General features: G+C 39.8%; 1 protein-coding gene across 3 annotated transcripts in view; it reads left to right on the forward strand.

The window, feature by feature from the left end:
- Nucleotides 1-15,805: 15,805 nt before the first annotated feature.
- Nucleotides 15,806-18,053, forward strand: part of LOC117580989 (collagen alpha-1(I) chain) — a 5,759-nt gene continuing 3,511 nt past the window's right edge. For all 3 annotated transcript variants that reach the window (XM_034267784.1, XM_034267785.1, XM_034267786.1), the window contains exons 1-2: nt 15,806-15,893; nt 16,329-17,400. In XM_034267784.1, coding sequence (XP_034123675.1) covers nt 15,852-15,893; nt 16,329-17,400 — 1,114 coding nt within the window. In that variant the 5' untranslated portion in view covers nt 15,806-15,851. The remainder of the gene's footprint in view (nt 15,894-16,328; nt 17,401-18,053) is intronic.

Below are 18,053 nucleotides of genomic sequence, written 5' to 3' on the forward strand. Positions count from 1 at the left end.
CACGATTATGAAAAACTCGATTTGCTTTCTGTTATATTTAAGATAAGAGATTGCTCTCTTTGTGGATTCTGAGTTTTTAACAGCATCCTCTCTTTCAGTCTTCCCTAAACAGTTCGTTTACTGAATACATTATTGTTATATGTACAAACATTTTACATGCTGATAGATGGCCAGCAGACAATCGGAGCATGACGAATAAGCTATAAATGGAGCCATAGTTTCCAGGCCGGAAGAGCTCCACTTCGCTCAAACTCAGAGTGACACTCGCGTGTTGCCTCGCCTTCATGAGTGCCTAAATCAGATACATACATATGTATACATAAATATGTACATACATATGTACACAAATATGTAACTAGTTTGCGCCCTGAATTTGGCGTATTTCATGATGTGACTCCTCGACTCCTCCTTCTTCAACAATACCTCGGCCAGCGGTGAAGTCTTTCGCGCGGTACTGTGGGGACTCAGCCGATAAAAAGTAGCAAAATTCGAAAAGCTTTGGATAAATGGAATATACACATCTGATAGTGAGTTTCACAGTGCTTTGAAGTATTTTATTTTCAATGTAACATTAGAAGATATGCATGAGCACTCAAAATTTGAAAATGTTTTCAATGTGCAAAAATTCATTGAACTCCCATTCATTTAGTAAGCAGAAAATGCATACTGCTCATCGGGGCTGAGGCTCGTGAGTTGAACCTGCAGGCGCAGACATAGCATGGGCGAAGAGAGAATTAAGCCCCTCTGTCTGCGGGCTGTAACATCACACCACGGCATAGAACAGATTTTTGGTCGTTTATGCAACATCTTGGTGTTGCTCAACTTAGTGTGTTCAATTCTGGACTCATTCACTACACCAGAAAATGTTTTATCGATGAAGCCAACAAAAAAAACATACAGAGCCTCCCACCTTAAATGAACCGAAAGCTTTTTCAAACTTCAAAGTAGTATAACTTCTAAACTTCTCACCACTGAAAAGGAAATGTATACCGATAGATAATCACTTAATCTTCAACAAAAAGAATTGTTGGCTAATGTTGGACCAGAACATTAAAAAACATGAAAATGTTCCTAAAAATGTCGGGGGGGGGGGGGGAACAATTACGCTATAAGTCACAGTAAAATTGGTCAAATCGATTCCAAAATTACTGATCATTTTAGGAGGAACTTAAAACATATGAGTTTTTAGGAGAAAAGTAATCTGGAAACAAAAAAAAATATGAATTGGTGAATTTGGTTCAAATAAGCGGAGAGAAGAAATTACTTTGGTTTTAATTGTGAAAAGTGTTTTAAAAAATTGTTTACAAATTAAGTTGGTTTGTTGAAGATTAAGTGATTATCTATCATTACATTTAATTTCAGTGGTGAGTTAGACAGTTCTGAAGTTATACGACTTTGAAGTTTAAAAAAGGTTTTGGTCCATTTAAGGTGGGAGCCACTATATGTATGCAATTATAAAGAATTCTTCACCATAATGCTCAATCTAATATGTACATACATACATAGTATGTAGGTAAAAATTTAAATACGTAATACATACATATATACATACGTATAGACCCAGACACAAACGATTGCGCAGTTTTCTCGTGATGTTAATATGTATGTACATATGTATGTACAGTAATTTTTATACACGGTACTTGAAGGGTTCACGGGGTATATTAGATGTGTGGTCGAAGCGATGTGCGTAACGCACAAATGGGTTTCCATTTCTGACCCTAGAAAGTACATACATAAATACATACATATGTATGTACATATGTACATGTCTTCTTGATCGACATCTAAGTATATCCGAGTAAATGTAGCCATGCCTGTCCGTCCGTCTGCCTGTCTCTCTGTTTGTCTGTCGGTTCGTCTTGTTTGACGCCTAGTTCTCAGAGGCTATGAGAGCTAGAGTTACCCAATTTTTGGGAGAAGTGTAATGTAATAACACCATGAACCAGGCCCCCTTCCACCCGCAGCGACTCACCACGTTCCTCGTTTTTTCTAAATTTGTATTTTGCGTCAATTGATGAACTTTTGTATTTTGCGTTAATTCATGAACATTGTCGCCTTAAAAGATTTTCTTTTTGTAAAAGTATTTACTTGAATAACTCTTTCGAAAGTTGTATATATACAGTACATCATCCGAAAGGTGTAATTCTAAATGATTGTTTTGCAGAAAGATAGAAACATAAATGAATTTGTTTTTTGCCATGTTTTTTGACAATTTGGATCTTGTTTCCCTCAAGAGGTACAGATATGCAATTGGGGAGCTCTCATATTTGAAGAATAGCTCTTTATAGATTGACCCTTGTGGGTGTACGTTGGTATATGGTGAGGTACGAGCACACCCACCACAAAAAGACTCCCCCTTAACAGCATCACTTTGTTTGTGGAGAAAAATCAAAATTTTTACTTTTCTTCACATACATATGTATGTATGTATCCAAAACTGTTTCCAAAAAGTTATGGTCAATGTTTGGGGGTGGACTGCTAATGCTGTATCTGTGTATGGACATATGTACATATGAACATTGTTTATATGTGTGTCTGTATGTATGTCTGTCTGGGTATGCCTGTGTGCTTAGTGCGTGTTTATGGCGCAATAAAACAGACCCATACCAAGCTCGCACACAAAGCAAAGCAAGGGTTGCCTGGTGTTGGGGCAAGCACAAAGGCTGTGTGGAACTGACATAAAGCAATAGCGTTGACTTCAGAGTTGTTGTCAGAGTCAAATGATGCAGCCAAACAAACGAGACTCCAAAAACCAAACTCAGATTCAGGACGATTCCAAGCCTAGCCAGACCGAATCGCTGGACAAGCAGCAAGCCACCAGTATCCAGTAGGAATCGGGCGGAACGAGACAGTCAGCCAGCATCTTTTCGCTTGTGTGCTTTGCTTTTATGACTTTTCTAGAGGGATCTACGCAACGGAGTCTTGTGCAACCCATAGGCTGTATGTAGGCGCAGGCCCGCCAACAGCCACAGACATACAGTGGCACATTTATTTTTCGGACACTCTTATCACCCAAGTTTGAAGACCTATAACTTGGCATATGGTCGACGTAAACAGAAAAAGTCAATTGTATATCAATGATCAACGTTACTACTATTTGTAAATAAAATAAGTTTCTGCTGTGGTGTAATTATACAAATTAACTAAAGCAAACAAGTTAAAATATTTAAGGTAAAATGTACAAGGAAAATTTATCTCTGTCCCATTTAGTCTTTAGGATTTCTAGAAGCCTTATGGACCACCACAAGCTGTACCGGTTTGCAAGAATTCCCTCTTTGTAATTTTGGGCGTATCCTTTTTTACAAATTTTTCCATATAGGCTTCATGGAACTAAAGATAGCTAACCATAGTAAAATACTCATCTGGTTGCAGTTTTAAATTATCCAAATTATAGCCATTTATTTCAGATCTCCGAATTAAGATCGTTTCAGATCATAATTATAGCCAGATATAACTAAAGATAGCTAGCCATAGTAAAATACTCATCTGGTTGCAGTTTAAAATTATTCAAATTATAGCCATTTATTTCAAATCTCCGAATTAAGATCGTTTCAGATCATAATTATAGCCAGATTGAAAATCATTTCCAAAAGCTTTGCTTGTTCATATTGTGTTCATTCTTCCTTATTATTCCTTATTTGAAAAAATGTTATGCTAAACTATCAATGTCTCCATCGGGACCAGTGGATCCATTCCATCATGGTGCAGAAAGAATTCGATTGTCAGCTCCCCTATAAAATTCTTCTATTTTTCTGAACACGGCTCAAGATTTCATTTGGGATTCACCAATCTTCGCAGAAATCATAGGGTTCAATGGATTATGTATATGCGGGCTTGCGTGTGGGTGTGTGAGATTTTATTAAAAAGAGAATCATCCCAGGGGCAGACCTATAGGCAGGGGCAGGCTCATGCGCGTGCATAGGCCACCACGAATTGTTTCCTTTGTCATTCCCTTGACAACGATGTCCTTTCTGCGACGGCCTCACTCAATGGTCGTTTTTCCTTTGCACGTCGTTGCCCTTTATGCGTATGTGTAACAACTATTAGAAAAGAGTGGCCGGAGCGGACGCGACAGCAACAGGAGGCACAACAGGAGGTGTAGTGGTACTACCCTTTCTGGCACCAGCCGCTCCTCTGCTCTTCTTGTGAACGTTTATGATGTCCTCATATTGTCCCCTTAACGGAATCCAAGTATGAATATGCATGTATGCGAATGTCCCCTGCCCTTTGTTACAGCGATTTTTGCGCTATTTCTTTTGTGCTGTGTGAAACTGCAGGCAGCATCGCTGCCTGTCATAACTGTCGCTCCTCCAAACGAGGCTCTGACGGTGGCAAAAGCTCTGCAGTTGCCGCCGCCGCCGAGCACATGCAATTAGTGCCAAATGTTTCCATATTTTTGCCCAGGAAGGAGTGTGCGATTGAGGATGTGGCAACAGCAGGTGGGGCAGAAATGCTGACCACAGCATTCAGTAGTAGCAGCAGTGACGGTGGCAGCCAAAGGAGCAGCGAATGAACTATGGGGCATTTGACCATATTATCTGGCCAAAACTCAATTTAAAAAAATATTTAAAATGTATTTGTGAGTTTGAAATGAAAACATTGACCTCATAATATGTTTAAGAAATTGTTTTTTAACAATTCTATATTTGTGACGAAAATTTTTATTTGAAGAGGCTTACAAAGTGTCTGGTAGCCGCCGGAGGCATTACTTTCAATGGATATTGTAGAGTATTCAATTATTATCAAATGTATGTCATTTTTTCTTGCGCTTTTCTGCGTCTTCGCAGATATTTAAGTTTTCGTAATACAACCCAAGGTTTGCAATTTCGGAGTTGTTGCAATGTTAAACTCAGTGAAGAAGAAAATTGCAAAAGATTATGCCAATTTACATTGCATTTAACCGGTTATACCTGTCACTTGTTTTAAGTACGATAAGGGTTATTTGTAGACCCTTTGAAGAACTTTTTTTTAACAGATTGTCGATTAAAGTGAACAATTTCACGAAAAACTTGAAACAAATCGAAAAAAAACTGTGCGGATTTGCTAAATTCGTGTTCAACCGTACAATTATAATGACGTTGAGACATTTGCAGTATCTCTGCACTGCTATTGCATTTGTGACCAACATTCAACAACTTAAAGAAAAGAAGCTGCTTGCAGTATACAAGAAAGTCAATGTAAAAATCCGATTATCTTCTACTTCTCCATTTTAAAACATCCAAGCAACAGTTTTTTAATATAATATGGCCATTGCCTTACATAAGTACTGCCATTATTTTTTGTTTAATTCAATTTAAAAATAAAATAAAAATTCGATTTTACACTAAAGAAAAGGCGGTGCCACGCCCATTTTTACAACAAACCTCACTATTATAAACTCATATCAAATGATACGGACGTGTGAGACGCTTCTTACTCGTCACAACTTTTATACCCGGCACTCAGTACTACATCTGCACCTTAGCGGTGTTTTGTCAAATTTTACATTTTTTCTTCATCTGTCATCTACATCAACAACACTACTCACGCTAACACGCTCCTTTAGCTCGCCACCCTCCCCTAGAGCCACACACTGCCGAGTCAAGGCAGAGACGCGGCAGAGCCAGAAACGTGTCTGCGCAAAGCAGAGTGTGAATAAGAGAATGTGAAAAAAAGCCACTGCAAATAAATTTCTTCATTCTGGCTTTATCAATCGGATCCACATTTGGTGATATGATAGATATGGTTATTCCCTACGGAATATTCTTTTATCTTCAAAATTGTAGATTTAAGAGGTTTTCGGCCTTTTGCGGGGGCGGAAGGGCCCATTTTTGAAATACACTTGTAACAGTGTGAGCATACAGAAGTCTGGATGCAAAATTTGGTGGCTCCAGCTCTTATAGTCTCCGAGTACTAGGCGGCCAACAAGACGGACGGACAGACGCACAGACAGGCATGGCTCTATCGACTTGGCTATTGATGCTGATCAAGAATATAAATACTTTATGTGGTCGGAAACGCGTCCTTCTGTGCGTTACATACAACCGTTATTCGCACAAATACAATATACCCTATTTACTCTTCGAGTACCGGGTATAAAAATATTGCTTCGTTTGGAAGTTATTAATTAATACCACAAAATGTGATCAAATTCCCCATAGTGCACTGGGCCAAAAATCAACAATGATGCAGAGGAGAGGCAGTAAAAATTGTCGGAAAAAAATGAGCAACATTTTTCCCGTTTCATTGCTACCACATATACAGAGAAGAGTAGTACGTGGCAGGAGTGGAGCGGTAACCGGGAAAACAGCGTAGAAAAACCGATGCTCCAACGAATCTCAGATACTCATCATGGGAAAAATCACGCCTGATTGGGCACGAAAAATTAGAAGCGCACATGAGTACATACACAAAAAAAATGTGTGCTTATACTTAATGCTAATTTCTGTCTTTAAACATATTTTAATACAGGTTATTACATTTATAACCATTACCATAGGTTTAACTTAAAACATTTGAAATATACATACATATATAAAAAGAGTTAGCTAATAAATAACTCCCAATAAATATATGTCTGAACTTTATTATGTTTTTTAATTTTATGTTTGTATATTTTTCTAATAATGAACTATATATAAATGCTTGGACAGTGAAAATAGTATCGAGTCTGAGTATACGAGTACGCAATGCCTTGCCGGCCATGCCCGACTGCCTGTGTAAATGTCCGTGGCATTTTCAACACAAACCTTCCTTTTTCCTCTTCTCGTACTCATTTTGTAGCTCGACGTGACCCACGATCACAGACCCCAACGTTCCCCTGCAACAGTGTGTGTGTGTTTTGTCACAAGTCCGTGTAAGTGCTGGCACCGGTGTGGACGGATCCGATTTCCTCCCCTACCTACAACTCCTTGTTTCATGGCCCCAGTACTCTCTTTAATTTTGTTGTCACCATACGTTCGAACATTGGTCAGCCTCCTGATTCGCGCAACCATTGTCCTGACTATAAGGAAGCTCGTATATGCATACATTCATTCATATGTACCTACATATATCCAAGGTCAATTGTATGGTCCTGGCGCTCTTCAATTTTTGTCAGCTATTTTTAGGTTGCAGGAAGTAAGCCATACTTCCGTACTATAGAAGAGACCAGCATTTTTTAATCATCTGTGGAGTAAAGCCACTTCCGCAGTCAACTAATCATTGACAGTTGAGGGAGAAATAGCGCCCCAGGAACATGGCTGCTCAAATTATTCAACCTCCATGGGGTTGTGGTATTCCGGTAGCCCATCTAAAATCTAGACTGAATGAAAATGGCCAAACATACATATGTGCTGTTCCACATACTGCGGATTTTTTAAGATTTTCTTATTTTTCTTCGGAACCGGATAGAGCCTTCATCAAAGTGTAGCCCAACAGGAGTAAGAAATCAATAAAGATTTTGGCCAATTACGGTACTGTCATTTTCTTCCTAACTATTGTGGCAATACTTTTAGGGCGCCCATGCGAAATGGAAAAATCTTGCTGGTAATGTGGCAACAACACGAAAATGCACAAATACATTGACATTTTCATTTTCATTAAGGAAAGCTCTACATTTTTTGATGCCCAATCTAAACTTAACGAAATGGGACGTGTGAGACGCTTCTTACGCGTCACAACTTTTATACCCGGCACTCAGTACTACATCTGTACCTTAGCGGTTTTTTGTCAAATTTTACATATTTTCTTCATCTGTCATCTACATCTACAACACGCCAACACGCTCCGTTAGCTCGCCCCCTTCCCTAAAACCACACACTGCAGAGTCCAGGATGCCTTTATATAATATAAAATATTGACCAATCGAGCTGAAATGTTAGGAGCAGGATTTTATTTTAATATTTTCTAAATCTTAAACAAAAGTTAATCCGATCAGAGCGATATATGGTATAGATGCATATATAACACTTTATGTATTATTGTTGTACGCCAAAAAGAACATTTTTAGACCTTGAGGCCTTTGATTCCGACACATTTTTGCCGATACAAATTTAAATCAATAAAGAAATTTATCTTCGATAGCGCTGAGGCTGTATAAATACTTTGTCATTTACGTATTCTAGTATGTACATACATATGTATGTATTGACATTCATATGTCCGGCATTACGTGAACACTTATATCTGGTATAGTATGAGAGTGATGAATCTGAAATTTGTTACAACAGTAACTTTAACTTATTTGTTTACGAAATATTTTAAAAGTAAGTCACATTTATTCTCAGATGTCAGCAGTGGTTTATTGTAATGGCGAAATGATTCCTGAACTGACCGGTTACGGAAAAAGGGAACGATTGCCAATCATTTCACGTATGGAAGACGAGCAACTGTTGGGAGTCCCAATATAAAGGGCTTCTACTGGAAAAGAAACTTCAAACGCAACATTTAACATGTTGACGGAATGGGGAATAACTGCTCTAATCTAATCAGCCTGTTTTGACACACCAGCATCAAATTCAGGACAACTGTCCAACTGTGTAATAAGTACGTTGACACGCATTTAAATGACAAAATAAATGCAATAATAAATTTCTGCCAACAAAATTTACAAAGCATTATGAGCTTATTAGTCCTGACGTATTATCATTTAACTGTTAGAATTAAGCCTAACTTTTTTGGCATCGGTTCCGAAAGGTCATCGTTTCTGACTCCCTGGATATCTGCACCATATACGCGAAATGTATACGGCGATTTATTTCTTAAAAATATGTATTCTTCGGGAGGAGTTTAAATTGATGAAACGAGAAGAAAAATCTTTGTTGAATCTCCATATCTGATTTTTTAAATTATATGCGACACGTGCAATTATAAAGAAGTTGATCCGATATTTCCAAACTCTGTTCTGAAAGAGACTTGCAGCAATTTGTGGTATTTATCTGATGAAAATATCGCACTTGCATTGTTTTATATTAAAGTTAATTTAATACAGAAATGAGAAAGGATGGCGCCACTCTTGGCACCTTTTGTTGACGATGATGATGATGATGACAAAGAGACTATTTGAAAAAAAAAGGATATAATGATACATCCGAACATGCTATTAAACTTATGCAAGACTTTAATTAAAATGAGAAAATTCTAGTCAGTATCCAATAAATAATAAAATGCCTCTATTTAATATAAAATATTAAATATTAGCCAATCGAGCTGAAATGCTAGGAGCAGGACTTTATTTTAATATTCTAAATTTTAAACAATATCAATCAAACAAATCAATCCGATCAGAGCGATATATGGTATAGATGCCATAGTATAACACTTTATGTATTATTGTTGTACGCCAAAAGAAACATTTTTAGACCTTGAGGCCTTTGATTCCGACATATTTTAGCCGATACAAATAAACGCAACCCTATGTATATTATAATATGTAATATCCAAACTGCTCTACTATCACACTGTTACAAGTATATTTCAAAATTTCGCCCGCCAAAAAGGGCGAAAGTCTGTCACATTCACAATTTATGAAATACGAGAAACCAAGCACGCAGTTTCGTAGGGAATAGCCAACACGCCGACTAAGCCAATTTTTATGGTGCCAAGACCATGGGCAGTCTTAAAGGTCTACAAAGGGTTTGGATGTGTGCGCTAAATGTTGCTGTAGTTTATCTTTGCAAGTAAATGAGTAGCAATGAAAGTATGAAGGACGATGTAGAAATGTGGGGCAGGTCAGGGGTTAGGGTTAGGGGTTAATTGGGCTTATGTTGGCATATAAAGGCCCTTTTTACGTGTACTAACGATGCTAACGATGGCACTAACGATGATTTTAATTAATAAGTGTGTGTGTTATTGTCGCATGCCTCCATCCGCTGTTCATCCGACATCAGTTTAGAGCCAGCCAAACATCTGCGACCATAAATGCCGAATTCCGGCCGACTGTCAATAAGCCCATTGAGTCATCACTGGTCTTAATGTAGCCTTGGGTCTTTCCAACTTGCCACTTTTCGCGCCATATAGGCGGTCATAACTACGTTATAGAGTCATCAATATTTGGATTGAAATTTGAGATTGACAACCCAAGGGAAAAGTGGGAAATACTTTACTGATGAGCTAAGACGCTATGAAAATCTTTAGTATGGAATTCGAAGAGTTGTCAAAAGAAAAGTGTTTCTTTGCGTTGCTATGGGATCAAGCTGAATAGCTAGGTAGCTGATAAGGTTACATAAAATGCACATATGTATATCCTGACTTAGTACCGGGTCTTAATGTTGTGAAGCGTTCTTTCTTCCACCTTTTCGCTCTTTATACCCGGTACTCAAAGAGTAAATAGAGTATATTGTATTTGTGTAGAAAAAGTGGATGTACATATGTAACGCAGAGAAGGAAACGTATCCGACACCATAAAGTATATATATTCTTGAGCATCAATAGACGAGTCGATAGAGCCATGTCTGTCTGTCCGTCCGTCCGTCTGTCCGTCGTGTTTGTCGGCTAGTTCTCAGAGACTATAAGAGCTAGAGCAGGCAAATTTTGCATCCAGACTGCTTTATGCTCACACTGAAACCAGTGTATTTAAAAAATGAGCCACGCCCCCGCAAAGGGGCGAAAACCTCCCAAATCTTCAGTTTCGAAGATAAAAGAAAACTAAAAGGGAAATAAATTCCGTAGGGAATGACCATATCTATCAGATCACCAAATTGGGATCCGATCGGATCATTATTATAGCCAGAATGAAGAAATTAATTTGCAGTGGCTAAACCCACCCTGTCCCGCAGCTTTTGTTGTTCTTTTCGCATTCTCTTATTCACACTCTGCTTCTGCTTCACTCGATCCCTGCCTCTGCCCTCCCTCTGCTTCTGCCTCTACCGAGTTTTAACCCACCCGTCCCGCAGCTTATATTTGTTTGTTTTTTGTGTGCGGTCGCTGCCTCTGCCTCTGCCGCGAGTCTGCAGTATGTGGGTCTAGGGAAGGGCGTCGAGCTAAAGGAGCGGGTTGGTGTGAGAAGTGTTGTAGATGTAGATGACAGATAAAGAAAAAATGTCAAATTTGACAAAACACCGCTAAGGTGCAGATGTAGTCCTGAGTGCCTGGTATAAAAGTTGTAAAGCGTAAGAAGCGCCTCACACGTCCCTTCTCGTTTTTTCTCAATTTCTCCCATTTTCCTTGGCACAATGTGTATTTCCGTCTCTGTCTGGCTATCTATTCTTAGTTGTGGAAAGAAGCAAGGACACGCCAAGGACCAACTTGCCACTGCAGCACTTGAGCTCTCACTTTTTTTTTCCTTTGAGGACCGTCAGTCCTTGTCTGGTACAGGGTCTGGCCTCGGTCTGAAATATTTCTTCTCCATTTGGGCGCACTGTGCACCTCTGTGTGACCCTTCTCGTGGACCTGTCCTCCACCCCTGTCTCCTCCACCACGTTGCCGAGGTATGCAACGTTGCCTGCGTTTGGAATGATCGAAGTTTGTCCTCCGTGCGGCTCAGACTCTGTCATTATTTCCGCTTCTGCAGCACATCGCCTTCTGCTGTCTGAGTGCAACAGACACTTATATCGATTTATAAGGTGCCACACACTGCTGATGGCATTCAAGGGTTGCCTCGCTATCATGTCGTGATGACTTTACTCCGAGTCAATGAACATTGATTGAGTGTAGCTCCATTAAGCTTTAAGTAATTCTCTCTTCAGCTAATTTACATGTAGATACATACACATAGTACATGGGAACGTATGAGACGCTTCTTACGCGTCACAACTTTTATATCCGGTACTCAGACAGTATATGTATCTGTACCTTAGTGGTTGTTTTCAAATTTTATAAATAAATTTCTTCATTTTGACTATAATAATGATGTAAAATTTCACGATCTGATAGATATGGTGATTTTCTACGGAATGGCGCCTTTAGTTTTCTCTTTTCTTTAAAATTGTGAATTCAGCATATTTTCGCCCTTTGCGGGGGCGAAGCGATATGTTGAAATGCACTTGTAACAGTGTGAGTTAAGCCTTATTATATAATAGGCAAAGTAACCTGTTTAATCAAATGATTTTTAAAATAAGTTTCACGATTGCACCATGGTCCCAATGACCACTTGCGTTGTCCTAAATTAATAATTCACGAACGAAATAAGATATTTAGTCTTTTGATATTAGTTAAGTATAGCAAGGGGGATGTTTTTTGAGAAAATGGGCGTGGAACCGTCTTTTTTGAAGGAAAAATCGGTTTTTAATTTTTTTTCTCAAAATGTTAGAAGCAAGATTCTATAAAAAAAAGTCAAAGCACGAATTAAAACAGCTTAAATCAAAGATAATTCAATTTTTTGTCCCACAAAGCATTCTCCATAGGAGTTTTCATTATAAAACAATATTACACTGGATATCAAACTCTAGCCCTCCAAAGTAGCTAGTGACTAATACTGTGGCTTAAATGCAATGCAAAATGGCACCCTACTTCACAATTTTCTTCTTCATTGTGTTCCAAACGGCAAAAAAAGATTGAAATTTCTCATTTGAGGTTATGATCTATAAATGCAAATTGTAAGAGTTGTGGTCAAATGTGGAATTTCTGACTACATACATTTTAACAATCATGTACGACACACAATAGGTTTCAAGGTGGGACTAGGTGGCACTCTATTAAAAACCCTTGTCAAAAATTAGTTTTCACTACGAACTGATGCATATTGAAGGCCTCACTTTGACATACAATTACGAAGACATCGCCAACTACTAGATACCGTTCACATTACAAAACACGTAGTAGAAACCCTACTGAATAAAATGCATCCAAAAAATTGGATCAGTTAATTTTTCAATTTATGAGACATTTAAAACAGCAATAAAATTTGTACTTTTTCACTGCATATGGTGCGCAATAATGAGCGCTGGGTTTCAAAGCTGATTTTGCGAAGGTGGCACCATCTTTGAAAATTTTGGTACGCAACTTTGATGGTCACTTTTTTTATAATACAGAGCGCCAAAAACCACGTCTTGGTTTTAACTTTTAAAAATTAGCTTTTGGCCTAGAAAAATGGTCATTGAGACCATAGTGCAATGTAGAGTCTACATACATATGTATGTACATATGCATGTGAAGTTCTATGCCAGTGTTTGTGCTGCACAAAGGCATTCCACCATTCGATATCGAACTTCAATAAAACTACTCGACAAAATCACCCTATTTTTCCTCAAGGAACCAAATTTACTTTTTCTGAAAGATTTGGGGCATTCAAATTGCTTAATGATTTTTTTCTAGACTGAAGGCTTTACATTTTTTTTTCGGGGCTTTTTTCTATTGCAGATCTTTTTGAAATTTTTAAAGTCTTCCATAAAATACTGCCAATAGTTTCAGGCTTCAGTACTCATCAGCTTTATAGAATGCATTTGAAGCCATTGTAATGGCTTAGTTTATAACATTCATTATTTAATTAATTAATAATAATAATACAAATTAATCAATACTTCATTAATATGATAACTGTATATTTAAAGTAATAAACATTACGAAGACATTAAATTCGAATGCGGAGAACACAATTTTTTTTTTTTTTCAAAGTTGTCAATCGGAAAATAATTTGTAAAGAAGAAGAAATTTTATGAAAATTGTTTCGTCTCGAAAATTGTCTGCTTGGCTTGTGCGTACAATATACAACATTTTTTCTTCGAGTACCGGGTATTAAAATGAATGAAAATATATAAATATGTTTCGTAAAGTCTAGTCAAAATGGTTTGAAAAACTCTTTTTTTTAAGACAGTTCTGTAAAAGACCACCTTTTGCATAAGTATTGTGTTTGGAGCAGCAGCAAATACATAATAATTAAGATCAGCTCGCCTTGTTTGTATTTATTTCCTCTTATACTCTCTTATAATAATATGATATTGTCGCGCCCCTGAGCAGCCCAATTATTTCTACATATGTCCAACGCGAACCCGATACCTTTATCGAGCTCTAAACCATTGTACATTTTAACGAACCGAATCACGGCCACGCCCCTTTAAATTGTATAAAATAATTGTCGTAAATGTGGAGTTAGAGTTTCCGAAAAAGCTCGGCAGCTTCCAACATATTGATAACATTTAATTGGACAATATTTATGGAATTTTGCGGGACATGCTCAAAGGGATGAATGAAACTCTCCAAGGGATGCATAGCAAACGTTAATGGATGTTTTGGCCTATGAGGAAATGCAATCTTGGATACAGCATTGATATTGGGGCTACGGGGAATAGTTGAACATGTGGGTTGCCATTACTTATTTTATCCCACTTACAAATGTATAATTAAAACAATATATGACATTCCATTGGAATCACATGTATGTACATATATTTACATACATACATATGTACATGCATAGACCCTATCAGTCATACTATATAAGGGATAAAATACTCAATGTATGAGTATATCTCCTAATAAATACTTAAACTACTACGACTTCTACAAAATGTTAAAATAAAAAAAAAACACATGAGTTTTGATTCGTGGTGATAGAATGTATACACCTATATGTATCTTCATATATCTATGCAAAGTTGAAGTTTTGTACCATTTTCAATGTTTCTTTAACTACGTAGAATAATTGTCGTAAATTTGGAGTTAGAGTTGCCGAAAAAGCACGGCATCTTCCAACATATTGATAACAATGAAAACATCAAATAATTCTTTTTTCATTTTTTTTATTGTACGAATATACGAGTGTACTTTTAGACGATATCTCTTTAGTGGCATCGATTCTCAACAAACTAAGATACTAAACACTTTAATTTCCCAAAGAAGGGCAAAGGTCCCGAATAAAAAATAGGTACATACATATATTTGAGGTATATTGCAAATTCTAGGTACATATGATGTTATATTTCCTTACACTCAAAAGTTTCCCATTTGTAGCACAGTGTAATAGGATCTAATTAGAATTAAGTCGCGCATTCTGGTGTCTGTTTGACCTCCGCAAGTGCCAGCATTACAATAACTCTCATGCGCCCTCTTGTGCGTTGTGGTGTATTTTGGATGTATTGGTCTATGGTCCAAAGTAATATATGTATGTGCATGTGCTGAATCCTTATCTGGATCGGGCTTCCGAAACTACTTAGTTCTTATCAAAACGCTAGCTTGCTAGATACTTGTTGCGTCATGGAGCTGTGTCTGACGATATAACTGCATTCTGTTATGACCCCACCGTATCCATATCACCATATCTTCAGAAGAACGGGACGGAATGGGATAGAATCAAATCAAATCCGGATAAGCGTATATGTTCCGTACCCTGGTTTTTGTGCTTTTACTCGTATCTTCGTTATGAAGCAAATAAAGCAAAGACGCCAGTCAACGGAAATGCGCAGCCCATTTTATCAACATTTACCTTGACGTTTGCTGTTCAAGATTAAGATTACGTATTTGGCAGTCACAACAGAATCCCGAGAACTAGCGATCAACTCTTCCGACCTGATAAGGCGAATGATTCATGGACCCAGCAGAAAGGTGCGTTATCAGAAGAGCCTATCAAGGTGGGGGGTCACATCACCTTTACCATTGCGAATTGTCGTGACACAAAACAAAACGGGAAAAAGTAAACAGGTAAAATTTGGATTATATCAAAATGGGTAATTTCAATAATTATCATAGGAACATAATTACCGGAAATGATTCCACGTTTTCTCTCTATGATTTCATGACAAGTGGGGGACTCGGATTATCTTACTCCGCAGTATCATATATTGTCTTAGCCACGCTTATCAGGCGCAAACATGTATTGTATTTGGTTAGCGTCACAAAAAGTTTCGCGGAATGGATAGAAGATAAACCGGAGATTTTGCATAAAAACGCGACAGATAGGCGTACAGAGGATAGTAACGATTTTCCATTCGCACCCAACGCATGAAACGACGACGATGACAACGAACCGATCGACCAGACTTCTAGTCTTGCTTGTGGTAATTGCATAATCCTTAAGTCGCGACCTGCAATAAATCATATCCGCAGAATCCGCATCATATTGATTTATCAGCTCATCGGGTACAAGTGCCAAAATGGAATGATTTTATCCTTAATTTTTTTTTTGTTCCTGTTACTGTCTTCACTGACGAGTTGTATGCATATTGGAAATTTTGGTGTGACACTTGGATATGTTCGATAAACACCACGAAAAACCCAAACACTATCCTTAGCTCCCGGGATTCTTGATACTTTGGATAACATTCAAATCAATCGGAGACAACTCAAAAGTATCCTATGCAAGTGAAACAAACCCAATGTGTATTTGTTGCGGTCCCGAGCCTCCTCCCTGACTGGCGACGATCAGTGCACCACCATCCGCAGAGATCCCAGCCCGCCTAACCTCCCGACTTTTTCCTAAATCTATCTTCCAGCTCACGGCTCTAGTGGCCAACCACCAGGCAAGGGCAGCCGCCGCCGTTCTTAAGTGCGCCGGAAAGTCAGCTGTCTGCGTGGGACCTCTTACCTATCAGATCTGCGTGGACGATTTGACGACGGGTTATGTGATTCCCTGCCAGACGAGCACACGTTGCGTCACCGATGGCATCGAGATATGCGAGCCCATCAAGATAGACGCAGAGGCACCCACGGCGGCTGTGGCCAAGATGGTAACAATTACCGACAGTCCAGCTGCCGTCAGCGAATCTGCCCTGCTTGTCGACGGCACCGGAACCGGAAATTCCAACGACACCACTAATACAATCTCCACTGAGGGTCTCGGATCATCAACGTCCGCTGGGCCGACCACAACTCCAGCTGAGACAACCACTGCTCCCGCTGAGACAACAAATATTTTGGAAACAACCACAGAAACTTCACGGTCTGAGGTGTCTCTAGACCCGGAGTCCACGACTTCAGTTATTACCGAAAACACTACCAATACCAATGCACCTGGACAAAGCGACCCCAACGCAACAGAAGGATCAAACGCTGCTCCTGGAGAAGAAAGCCCCAACAACCCGGCAGGTTCGACATCCGCTCCTGGTACTCCCGAAGATCCAAACGCTCCAGCAGACTCGACTGACGCTCCTGGTACGCCTGCTGATCTAAATGTTCCAGCTGGTTCCACTGCCGATCCTGGTAATCCTGCTGATCCAAACGCTCCAGAAGGCTCGACTGACGCTCCTGGAACGCCTTCTGATCCAAATGTTCCAGCTGTTTCGACTGCTGCTCCTGGTATTCCTGAAGATCCAACCGCTCCAGCTGGTTCCACTGAAGCTCCTGGCACCCCTGCTGATCCCAACATTCCAGCTGGTTCCACTGCCGCTCCTGGTATTCCTGAAGATGCAAACGCACCAACTGGTTCCACTGCCGCTCCTGGTAATCCAGCTGATCCGAATTCTCCAGCTGGTTCCACAGCCGCTCCTGGCACCACTGCTGTTCACAACACTCCAGCTGGTTCCACTGTAGCACCTGGTAATCCTGATGATCCCAACGCTCCAGCTGGTTCGACTGCCGCACCTGGTAATCCTGATGATCCCAACGCTCCAGCTGGTTCGACTGCCGCTACTGGTATCCCTGAAAATGCAAACTCTGGTTCCACAGCCGCTCCTGGCACGCCTGCTGATCCCAACGCTCCAGCTGGTTCAACTGCCGCTCCTGGTATTCCTGAAGATCCAAACGCTCCAGCTGGTTCCACTGCCGCTCCTGGCACCCCTGCTGATCCCAACATTCCAGCTGGTTCCACTGCCGCTCCTGGTATTCCTGAAGATCCAAACGCTCCAGCTGGTTCCACTGCCGCTCCTGGCACCCCTGCTGATCCCAACATTCCAGCTGGTTCCACTGCCGCTCCTGGTATTCCTGAAGATCCAAACGCTCCAGCTGGTTCCACTGCCGCTCCTGGCACCCCTGCTGATCCCAACATTCCAGCTGGTTCCACTGCCGCTCCTGGTATTCCTGAAGATCCAAACGCTCCAGCTGGTTCCACTGCCGCTCCTGGCACCCCTGCTGATCCCAACATTCCAGCTGGTTCCACTGCCGCTCCTGGTATTCCTGAAGATCCAAACGCTCCAGCTGGTTCCACTGCCGCTCCTGGCACCCCTGCTGATCCCAACATTCCAGCTGGTTCCACTGCCGCTCCTGGTATTCCTGAAGATCCA

This window comes from Drosophila guanche, unplaced genomic scaffold (genome assembly GCF_900245975.1).
Source record: "Drosophila guanche unplaced genomic scaffold, DGUA_6, whole genome shotgun sequence".
NCBI classification, from domain to species: Eukaryota; Metazoa; Arthropoda; class Insecta; order Diptera; family Drosophilidae; genus Drosophila; species Drosophila guanche.